At 43.1% G+C, this 11,474-nt stretch overlaps 2 protein-coding genes across 5 annotated transcripts; both read right to left on the minus strand.

The window, feature by feature from the left end:
• Positions 1–2,818: 2,818 nt before the first annotated feature.
• Positions 2,819–6,075, minus strand: LOC136516676 (probable aspartyl protease At4g16563). Of its 2 annotated transcripts, XM_066510143.1 has the most exons (2): positions 5,970–6,075; positions 2,819–4,431 (listed from the first exon to the last, which is right to left on the minus strand). In XM_066510143.1, the coding sequence occupies exons 1-2, from the start codon at positions 6,048–6,050 to the stop codon at positions 3,193–3,195; spliced, it is 1,320 nt and encodes a 439-aa protein (XP_066366240.1). In that variant the 5' UTR covers positions 6,051–6,075; the 3' UTR covers positions 2,819–3,192. The 2 variants fall into 2 exon arrangements, with proteins under 2 accessions (XP_066366240.1, XP_066366239.1); XM_066510142.1 differs by lacking the exon at positions 5,970–6,075 and having other exon boundaries at positions 2,819–4,686.
• On the minus strand, positions 5,946–10,674 carry LOC136516678 (uncharacterized). Of its 3 annotated transcripts, XM_066510146.1 has the most exons (9): positions 10,417–10,674; positions 8,786–8,946; positions 7,660–7,748; positions 7,444–7,579; positions 7,009–7,083; positions 6,732–6,853; positions 6,554–6,629; positions 6,278–6,337; positions 5,946–6,199 (listed from the first exon to the last, which is right to left on the minus strand). In XM_066510146.1, exons 2-9 carry the CDS (start codon positions 8,921–8,923, stop codon positions 6,065–6,067), a joined length of 831 nt encoding a protein of 276 aa, XP_066366243.1. In that variant the 5' UTR covers positions 8,924–8,946; positions 10,417–10,674; the 3' UTR covers positions 5,946–6,064. The 3 variants fall into 3 exon arrangements, with proteins under 3 accessions (XP_066366243.1, XP_066366241.1, XP_066366242.1); XM_066510144.1 differs by lacking the exon at positions 8,786–8,946 and having other exon boundaries at positions 10,417–10,549; XM_066510145.1 differs by lacking the exon at positions 10,417–10,674 and having other exon boundaries at positions 8,790–8,919.
• Between the last annotated feature and the right edge of the window lie 800 nt (positions 10,675–11,474).

The following is an 11,474-nucleotide window of genomic DNA, read 5'->3' on the forward strand; positions in this document are numbered from 1 at the left end:
TGTGTTATTTAGGTTACCTATCTTTCTAAATTCATCTATTATCTACCAGCGCCAGGAGCTACGACTGTCGCCTACTCCGCACGTTGAAAGAATTGCTCTTCCATCTACATGAACATTAGCTTTTAGGTGAGGCTAACATTGACTGCTGCCAACGTTGGTGAAGCCCTTAGAGTTCGTCTCATCTCATCCTTAAACTTTTTTCTCAATCCTCTCTCTCACCTTACACACGCACCGGCATGAAATGCATGACGCGCATTGTATAAGTCAAAATAGTAAATATGTTGTTTTCACATTTTCATATCTGCCATTGTTCTCTCTCACACAAAGAAGATTATGGGGAAGGGAGAGTGAAGCTAGGGTATCGAGGAAGCCGACATCGCATCTTCTTCTTTTTTCATCTTGCGATCATATGACCTTCATTCTATGGCAAAGCTATATATATTGTTTTCAATAGTACAAGAACTTGGTAATGATTTTTTAATGAAATTTTTCTATAGCAATTGCAACACACAAGTATATTTGCTGACAGTGACGGTGTGTAGTGGAGGTGAAGCTGGGCTTCAACCCTCTCTTGCTCGGCGTTGTCACATTCACACCGACCAGCGGACGACCACTACTGAAGTACAAACATACGTCACACGACCACTATTTGAAGTACAAACATCAAAATTAGTTAGTTAGTCCATGTGTCAGAGTAAGGCCCCGTTTAGTTCCAACCCAAAAACCAAAAATTTTCAAGATTCCCTGTCACATCGAATCTTGCGGCACATGCATGGAGTATTAAATGTAGACGAAAAAAAAAACCAATTGCACAGTTCATCGAGAAATTGCGAGACGAATCTTTTAAGCCTAAATAGTCCATAATTGGACAATTTTTGCCAAATAACAACGAAAGTGCTACAGTAGCCAAAAGCCAAAAATTTTCGGAACTAAACACGCCCTAAGCAGAGTAAGAAATCAGCAGTGCCTAGGTAGCTCTGTAGCGCCCCCCCCCCCCCCCCCCCCCCCCCCACACCACACACAGAGTTTGTTCAAGGCCATGCTCTGGCACTGTTTGCTGGTATAATAAAGATTGTAGTAAAGATGAGGCACATAATGTGATTACGATGATGCTAGAATGGATAAAAAAACACTCGATGATTCTATAGCAAAGGTGTTTTGGCCAATTTTGGAACCATATAGCTAGATGCTTGATCCAAACCGGTACTAGGTTTCTTGTCGATGTGTATGATCATGATCCTACTCACCGTCACAACTAGCGGTCATGCGATCGCCCACGACGGCACGGGTGTGTTTGTGTCTTCACTTTTTTGTCAATAAGAAAAGGTGCACGATCTTAGCGAATTACTTCTGAATAACTTCAGAAATCATATGGAAAAACCATATCATTCGTGACTCATTGCTCAATTCTACTTTGATTCTCTATAGGCCAATAATGTGGACCATTACACGGTTAAAGCTAAGCTGTTTGAACTTCGAGCAAATAAGGTACTCTTTCTACTACTACATTAGTATTAGTCTCGAAACACTTTAAACAGAAAATAACTGGTGTAGAATTTATCTAATAAATAATACAGAATACTCTTATCGATAAAAAATAGTTTGAACTATTTACTAGAAGGGTACGCCGGCTTCTTTCCAATGTTAAATCGCCAATCTAGCCTCTATGGCGTTTTTGTGTGCACGAGTTCGCTCGCCGTTCCCCTGTGAGCCGGGTAGTCTGGGACGGACAGACGGTGGTTGCATATGGCCGCAGCCCGCCGGCGTCTTCCGCCGAAACGTTCCATTTCCGTTGTTCGGGCCGAGCGCCCGAGCCCACGTTGACACGTTCTGAAACCGCGATCAGCGACGACGACAACAAAAAAAAAAAAGAAGGGTCGCCGTTGCCGGGGATCGAACCCGGGTCGTCCGCGTGACACGCGGAAATACTCACCACTATACTACTACGACTTGCTTGTCGTACGGTGCAGACTTCTTTTATTAGTGTGCTAGAAGAAGAGATCGCGACTACCTCATTGTGGCCTGAATCCCGGTCGCCATCGACATTTCATAAAAGCAAAGGACATGCATTATGAATCAATTGTACCTTAACCTGATCAAGCAACAGCACTTCGATCAAACCAGGAAAAGCGTGCGCAAGCTTTACCACAAATTCCGTTCAATAAAGATATAAGTAAAGTGCCTTTTATTTGCGTCTCTGAATCTAAAAGGTAGCAACTAGCAACGACTCCCCATTGCACGCCACCTGCTTTCGCGCCATGCACTTCCCAACTTGATCTCTTTCTGCTAGTGCTTTGGTATTTGGTACGTACGGTACGGCCGCTCGAATCCCGCACGCACATCGTACGGATCCACCTCATCAGATTAACCGAACAACCAAACAGCGCCTGCACGCACGCACTGTTCGATCGTGTACCGAAAAGATACCATCCATGCATGGCGGCGCGTACTTTATCAGCCCAGCTTATCAACCTGGTACAATATGTTTTTCTAACAACAAAAACAGCTGTAGCCAGCTTTTCAGAAGAAAAAAAAAACCATCACTGGGCGTGAAGCGTGCAGTCCATCGGATGGAACCCAACACGCCCCACCGCGAGTAAAGATGGCAATGGGGACCCGATACCCGATACCCGACGGGTATTTGATCCATTAGAGAACGGGGATGGGATCGTATCTTTACTCGCGGGCATCTAAATGGGCAAGAATCAATACCCGACGGGTATAGTGGGTACGAGAACATTCCCTGTTTACCCGTCCCCATTACCTGTTGGGGAACCCGACTATTTGAGCTGTCATGCGAGTATTAGGCCCAAAGAAGCTCAACATAGATATTTTGGTCCAAATCTGAACAGTCATATATATAGTTTGTGTGTTCTAGGAACCCTCGTTCATTTTTTTCTCACCATCTCCGCCAGCAGCACAAGCACGCCTGTCTCACGAGCGCTCGTGCCCCTCACTTCCTCAGTTCGGTCTCTCTGCCACCTTTGCTCGTCCTCCTCGCAACCTCGCTCCTTCTCCTCGGCATCTCCGAGACTCCGACACTTATACCCGGGTGAAGAAGAAACGTCTCCGATTGCAAAGCTGCGACCCCAAGTGTCCTTGTTTATCGGGTACACAGTACCCGTTGGTTATCTGTTACCCGACCGATACCCGACGGGTACGGGGATGGGCAAGAATCTATACCCGAGACAGTTAATAGGGATGGGGACGGAATGAATTTTCCGTAGCGGGGAAGAGAACGTTCCAGCGATACCCGACGGGTATATACCCGTTGCCATCCTTAACCGCGAGATCGTACACGACCTCCACGTTCTGCATCTGGAAGCTGCCCAGCACCGCCGCCGGCCCGCCGGCGTCGTCTTCCATCCTCTGGAACAGGAGGCACTTGACGACCACGGAGTCCCGGATGGCGGTCACGGGGTAGTAGCTGCTCAGCTTGGGCAGCGCCAGCCTGGCGCCGCCGGTGAGGTGGAGGGTGATCGGCGGCAGCTCGTCGTCCGCGCAAGGCGCGCGCGCGCAGGGGACCTTGAAGCAGAGGTCGAACCCCGTCCTCGCCTCCAGCTCGCGGGACCTCTCGTACGGCGCGGCGGAGATGAGGGACGCCAGCACTGACGCGTAGAACGGGTCCGGCAGGTGCGTGTACGTCGTCCCGGTGTCCACCAGCACCCCGCCGTTGCCCTGCGCGTCGATGCCGCTCAGGCTGGGAGGTGCGGCCATGGCGGCGGAGCCGCCGGAGCCGTCGTCTCCTAGGCCGACACCGTCCAGGCCGACGTAGTAGAAGTTCGGGTACGTGGCGCTCGTCAGCATCGGGGTGAAGACGAAGCCGGCGGCCGTCGACGCCGACGACAGCGCGAGGTCGCCCATCACCAGCGGGCTGGTGACGTTGGGGTTCCTCGCGAACCGGAAGCCGAGGAAGCAGTGGGAGAAGCCCTTGCCCAGGAACCCGAGCTGGGACGGCAGGGACAGGGCGCCCCTGCCGAACCCGGCGATGCCGAGCGGCTCCCGGATGGAGCTGCCCACGCAGCCGAAGGCGAAGCCAGGGAAGGCCACGGGGAGAGGGCCAGCGCCGGCGCCGCCGCTGCCGTGTATGCTCCCATGGAGCGTCACGGAGTCCCTGGAGAGGGAGCCGAGGACCAGTCCTCCACCGCCGTAGGTGTAGGAGAACGGAGGGCAAGGTCTGGGGCACAGGCCGCCGGTGAAGGCGGGGATGGCGCACCCCGCCGCCGCGCACGGGTCGAACCTGTTGTCGGAGCTGTGGACGTCGACGCAGAAGCGGCTCCCGCAGAGGTCCCTCGTGTTCGACGAGGATTCAGACGGCAGGAACGTCGGAGTCGGCTTCACGGAGGACCCACACTCCATGCACTGGTAGCTGCTGCTGCCACAGGGGACCCAGGTGAGATCACTCCCTGTGTCCAGGTACACCTGGAAGACCTGTGGAGGAGTGCCAAGGTTCAGGGACAGCAGGTAGCCGTCTGTGTATGTTGTCACTGGCTCTATGATGTCCAAGAAGTCATAGCTTGTGGAGTTCACTAGTGCCATGGATGGGGTATACAGGGATCTGACATGGCTAAGGCCAAGAACCAGGCTGCTCTGGGTCTGGGGTGGTCTGGTATCTTCTGCATTGCAGCTGAAGAAGCTGGATATGATGCAGAGAACAATGGTGTATATCTGAATGAAAGGATGCATATTGTGTGAGTCTGAATGTCTGATACAGCATAAGAGGAGAATTTGGGCTATTTATAAGCCTTAGAAAGTTGTGTTCATCACAATCAAGATATTGAACTTGCAAGTATAATATTCAATGGCATTCTTGGCTGGAAATTAGCTTCAGCTATATGCTATCTGATGATCAAAGGCTCTCAATGATGCCTGTCATGCTGAAAATTTACATTTATCAATATAGGGTACTTGGTGCCAAATAAGATGAATGATCAGGTAGTGGACAGTAGCCAAATGTATCCATATTATGCAATTAAAAGATGAGCTCGAACAACTATTTCATTGTTTGTGTAGCAGGTTTTGCAATGCATGGCCAACATAGCAAAACATAAAGGGACTACTTTTGATGTCAAGAGGGCACTTTCCAAGCATCTCATTAGCTGGTATCTAGGAGGGTTCATAGTACCCCTCTGACACCTTCAACAACCTTTAGTGTCGTCCATTTGTCTTTGTTAATAGAGAGCAATGCTAATCCAACAGACACTTGCATTTGTTGATTGTACTAGAAATGTACTTCTATTCTGGGATCCTGGAATTATTTCTTTCTGTATTTCCGTTCCATGTTGGAACCCACAGATGGTCTCTATAATTTCAAGAATAATATATGTTCTTTCTGTATTTCCTTTCCATGTTGGAACCCACAGATGGTATCTATAATTTCAAGACTAATAATATATGAAAAATATGCACACTAGAAACTTCTGCAAAAGCTTTCCTGGTTTCAGGTTTTGATGTCCAGCTTAGACATTGTTTACAGACTTAAGCTTTAATGGTGTTGAACCTTATATCAGTTTGTAATATATCCCAAGTTCCTAACCAATTCTGACTAATGAATAGACTCAAATAACGATATCAAGAATAAAGTGGTAAAATTAATTAAAAAAGGGAACCACTGCTATTTACTTTATTGCCTAATGCCTATCCCAATTTGATTGTAACTAAAGGCTTTGTTATTGTTGATAACTTCATTGCCTTTCTTAGCTTCTTTCTCCATCATGGTCAAAATTAATGGGAAAGGGCAAAAAATGGGACTGAAACAGGGGGTATTGACCATGGTCTCAGAAATCTGAATGTGAAAAATTTGAAGCTATCGCATAAACCTAAATTTTCCGATATAAAAGCACTAACTTTACAAATCGATGAACTATTAAAATTACATTAAGCACACACGGTTAGACCTAAACATATACACAAAACCATAGAGCATGCAGAAAACAAGCTGAGCAGTCACAACGAAAAAGCTGAATTACCAGCATATCTGCATTAGTGACTAAATTTGTACATAGCTGTAAGTGAATGTACAGATGGAATGGATGGCCGTGGATGTACATGTATGCACATTCCCCTATTCAGCATGCCTTTTGGCAAGTGTCTTCTTGAGACCTTTTACGATCTTGGAAAACCATATTACATTCATAGTGAATAGTATGATGGGGGCAACAGATATCAGAACACAAGCAAAAGTGTCCATCTGCTTAACCTGTCAACGAAAGTTACCAACTGATAAATATATGAGTGGTCTAATTTGTGTACTGAATTCATTAGAACCACCAAATACCTGATCATAATTTGTAAGGATGTGATAAAACAAGTAGATGAACAGAACTATCCTGACCATCTGCATTAAGAAATTTCTTTCAACATTAGCACACTGCAAACCACTATACAATGAGATTTGAGATCCAATGTGCAGCCGTAACAAAAAGGCACCATACTGATCAGGCCAACAAAATTTGCATCCAGTTAAAGCTGTTACCCTTGATTGCTAGGGATGAAATCTACTGTCATAGTGTCATTGTAATGAAAATGACAAGTGAAGTGTTTTGGCACTTACCAGCCAAGTAACAAACATTGCAACTCCGTTGACGATGTAAGCTTTGGAATTTTTCTTTCCAGCAACATCAAGGAACCTTGATGACACAGAGGTAGACAGAGGTAGAACAACAGCTTAGATGGATTCAAAGATAACATCCAACCAACATTTTGTGTGACCTGCTAATTTATTCACTTACCATCGTAGGTTGATTCCTGGGGTGGTAGTCTCAGAGATGAGAAACATGTATGTGTATAACTGTCCTTCCCCAGAAAGCATAGAATATACAGCACAAACAAGGCACAGAATGTGGTGGAAAACCTGACAAAGGATACCAGGAGTAAATGTTGCAAGCAGATAATGAAGTCTACAGGGGGCAAATGAGAGCAATATGTCTAGGTTAAAACGAGAAACGAGAGGGGGTGGATAGCCAGGTAACAAACATCGCAACATCATGATGTAGCATGTTTACTTACATACTCCATACCACCAAGAGAAGGGTAGAACCAAAATATCATTGCAAGATCTGCAATGAAGTACCCAACAGAGACCTGGTAAAAAGGAGAACTGAGTCATATGAGACCAGGGAACATAAAATATACTCCCTCTGGTCACAAATACTTGACACATTTGACTTTGCATGGTCTTCAATGCATATCTTTGAACAGTAATTTCTTCTAGATTATATATTTTTAAAATATTTCAAACATAAGAGATTTTGCAAGTATTTTGAAAACAAATCGACACATAATTTGCATGCTTCCAAACTAAATAATATAATAGTTAGTAATGTTTGTAGTTTTTAAGGTTTGACCAAGTCTTGTCCTAAACGGTAAGTTTTGGTGACCAGATGGAGTATGTCAACAAAGAAACCTGCCTGCTAGAACAGTGTCAACAAAGTAATAGCATACCCCCAATGTAAAATTGGAGAGGTGTGAACTCCGAAACGTTACTGGATCATCCAGCTGATCAGAGAACAAATCTGATAAGAAGACTAGGTATACTGATATCATTGTAATGAATACTGCATGGACAGTGGACATTCCTCTGGAACAGAGAAGGATTAGATCAAGCATCATCAGAAACTTATAGATAACCTGCTGGATAAATTGCAATGCTAATCTCACCTGTTGTTCCATTCAATTTTTTTCATCTTTGTAAGAGAGTCATAACCTTTGAAGTAGACAGAACTGATTGTGTGTGTGAAGTCATAGGACTGAAGTAGTAAGAACAAACAATAATCAAGATATTAGATGGGGCTTTAGTATGTTATACGAGGTTACAGATCATCTGAAAATTATCTTGAAGAATGTATCATCAGCATATTCAATTTCTGAAACTATGCCTGGTATTAACATCATACGGTTGAGACAAGTGAGTTATTTCAACTCTCAGTGATTCTGTTTATTTGTAGATTTCAAAACAACACTACAGCTAGTGTTATGCAGTTGAGTCATCTCTTAGCTTAGCTGTGCCACTTGGTTGAGCCTTAGAAAAGATCTTATAGTTCAAATTCATTTTGTTTTTGAACTGTTGTCCACATTTGCCTTAAGTTGCATCCACTTTCCATGTATTTTGCTTTCTCTTATACAATGCAAAATATGCAGTTACCATACATATCGTAGAAAACGAACATCGTACTGTTATGTTCAAATGCTTTTTTCAAAGAATTATTTTGCATTAGGTGTTAGCTCAAAAATGTGATTCTTCTTTTCAAAATGTTTCCCATTTATGCACAGCTTAGAACACATTGAGCTAAATTCAAGAAAAATAGCTACCTTTCACACTGGAAAAAGAAAGGAACTATAAGCCTACCTTTCACACTGGAAAAAGAAAGGAACTATAAGCCTTACCTAATTTCTCTTTTCCACTATAAATAAGGATTAGGCAGAAAAATAAGATTTGCACAGGTTGCCACAAAAAAGGCTTCACAATCTTTAAAAGTATTTTGCTGATTCATGTATTGGATAATGAACAGTAAGGTTCGAAATGAAACTCAAACAAACCACTGAGCTGATCTATCAAGTTATGAATATTAAGGTTCAAAATGAAACTCAAACAAACTACTGAGCTGATCTATCAAGTAATGAATACTAAGGTTCGAAATGAAACTCAAACAAACTGAGCTGATCTATCAATTTACACATGTATTTTGTTTCCATCTACAGATACAAATATGGTCCCACATAAATGCACTGCAAGATTAAGCATCAAATTTAACAGATGAAAGTCGGAGTGAGTAAATAACAGTACCAACTTGCACATCAGGAGCCCCACGAGCACAGAAGTGTATAAAACATATGAATCTGCTAGCAAGTATTCCTTAAAAAGTAGTTCTGCTTTATACTTATAGGCCTTAGCTGCCATGATTGGGTCAACAGGAAAATCCATGATCTGATCTATCAAGTCAACACCTATTAATAAGTCAAGGAGATGCATGTTAATTAAGAACAGAAAGGAAAACAAACAAACAAAATTGAATAATAGAATGAATAATAAGTGTCTCATGGTATCTAGGGTCCCATAGATAGTATGAATATTGGGTGTGTAACAACCAGTGGAATGGGGTGTTGCCAGAGCCAGAAGTATTAATACAAGATCAAGCTGTTTGAATATTTTTGGAATTTGTAGAATTTCTAGAGGATTTGCATCGCCTTTTGGCTTGGAGCCAGGGCTGCAGCTAGGGCAGCCCGAGCCCTAGCTCCGCCACTTGGAATTGCACAAAAAGAGGAAACATATTTCAGGAAAATTGGGATTTTCATCATGGGTGACTAGTGCTTTCGTGAAAATATCATATATCCAGATATGCACCCCTTCACCCATTTTCACTCATTTGCAATAGCTAGTGCATTTCCACCTGTTATGCATCTTTACGTTAAAAAGGAAACTTGATCCCTAGGGGAAAGAGAGAAAGACCTCCCCTGAGACATTGCATCAAGAAGAGGATCACAACACAGGGACGAGAAAAGAGACCAAAGGCTGGACCACCCAGGAACACACTCAGCAAGACCCCTTTTTTGCGAGACCCAGGGTTCAGTTGGTGGTGTAATAATTGGACGCCCTACCACCAGACAATTTCACCATTCACCGATATCATTTTCAGATATTCCCTCAGTTCAGATCCAAATTACAGTTCACTTTAGTATGTCCTAAGAACAATATATTAACGCCTACCAGTTCAAATAAATGCACAATTATCAAAGCTAGAAGTCTCGAGTTCAAATCCTAACAGGCGTAATTAAATAAAATAATTGTGAACGACTCTTATTTCCACGATTGAGGCATGAGGGAGCGTGCATGTGAGGGGGAGTGTTGAAATATATAAGTGAATTGTTCACCTTTCCTTAAGAGCTTAAACTTTTGGGTTGAACTGGTCCGTGCATGCAACTCAATAATAAACTTGGCAAAAGTTAGACAAATTTGACTTATGAAAAAGCTAAGCGAGCTACAACTTAGAATGGAGGGAGTATATCCTTTTAATAGCATGTATCTTGAATTTCACACAGGAGCCAGTGCAAATAACACAAAACAATAACAAATGCATACTGTTACAGCCAACTACATGATATCAATCCCCCGTTGCATTCCACATGGACTGGAAGCGCCGAAAAACTAGAACTTTATACAAAAACTAAGATCGAAGCGCAAAGAAAACTAAATATCTCTAGCAATCTAGCACCCACTGTACTTCCAGATGGTTGACAAAACTACCAATCAATAATCGAAACCCACAGCGGAATACACCGCGGGGATCCTGTAACGCCGCTGGATCAGACGAAGCCGAAGCACCCAATCTACCAGCACCAGGCGAAAGCAGCCGAACAAGCGGAGAAGCCGGGAGAAAAGGTCGGGAAGGATGGGACGAGAATGGCACCGACCGTTACCTGCGCGTGGCCGTGGCGGCGGTTGCGAAAGAGGGAGGTACGGCCTACTGGCGGTTGCCGCGAGTCTGGGGTTGCGTCGGAGAAGAAGCAACCGGATTGGATACTCGGTTGGATTGGAGCCTGGAGTTGGAGGATGCTGATTTGTTGATGATTGCTTCAGTGGCTTTTGTCCCTGTGCTTGTTTCTTGGAAGGGTGGTTAATCAGGCTAGAGGATGGGGGCGTGCAGAGGATGGAGATTGGAGAACGTGCTAGAAGATGCAAAGGGCAGGGAAAAGCCCAGGGCAAAGGAGATTATTGAAGAAAAAGAAAACACAAAGGCAAAAGGCAAATGTGACAGCAAACGTGCCGTACTTCAATCATACACATACGATCTACACGTATTGGTACAAGTTTTTTTTGCGAGGATGTACATACTAGTATATTACTCTCTCTAGTCTAAATTATAAAATATTTTAGCTTTTTTTATACATAGTTTTTTTAATATAAATTAAGTGTACATTATGTTGAACATATAATAAATTTAATGTATCTAGAAAAAACAAAACATCTTATAACTGAGAATGGATGGAGTATTGTATAAAAATGTAAAAGCAATCACAATCAACCTTCCAAATTTTCATGAGTGGTTCCAAACAATAATGACCTATGTTAGACTTTACTCCCTAGTTCTAAAAAGAGCACACTTCTAGGTTTTGATTAAGTCCAAAAGAATTAAATTTGATAAAATTTATAAAATATAATATGAATATTTATGTCTTTAAATATATTTCAATATATATAAATATATTGTATTATTAATCTAATGATACTTATTTGGTACCATAAATTTTAATTAATTGTCTTCTTGCCATACAAACTATGAACTCTTTTGGAGACTGAGGGACTAGATGCTTCCTCAACTCAGCACATGCTCCTTAAAATGTTATAAAATATGTTGCCAGTGGTTAGGACATTTCTCTCTCCGTCTCTCACGATCAACACAGTATATGAAAGTAGAACACAAACACAAAGGATAGAGAGACTATTCTTTATTTCTCTCAATATTGATAATTTACAA

Source organism: Miscanthus floridulus, chromosome 17 (assembly GCF_019320115.1).
Source record: "Miscanthus floridulus cultivar M001 chromosome 17, ASM1932011v1, whole genome shotgun sequence".
Classification (NCBI taxonomy): Eukaryota; Viridiplantae; Streptophyta; class Magnoliopsida; order Poales; family Poaceae; genus Miscanthus; species Miscanthus floridulus.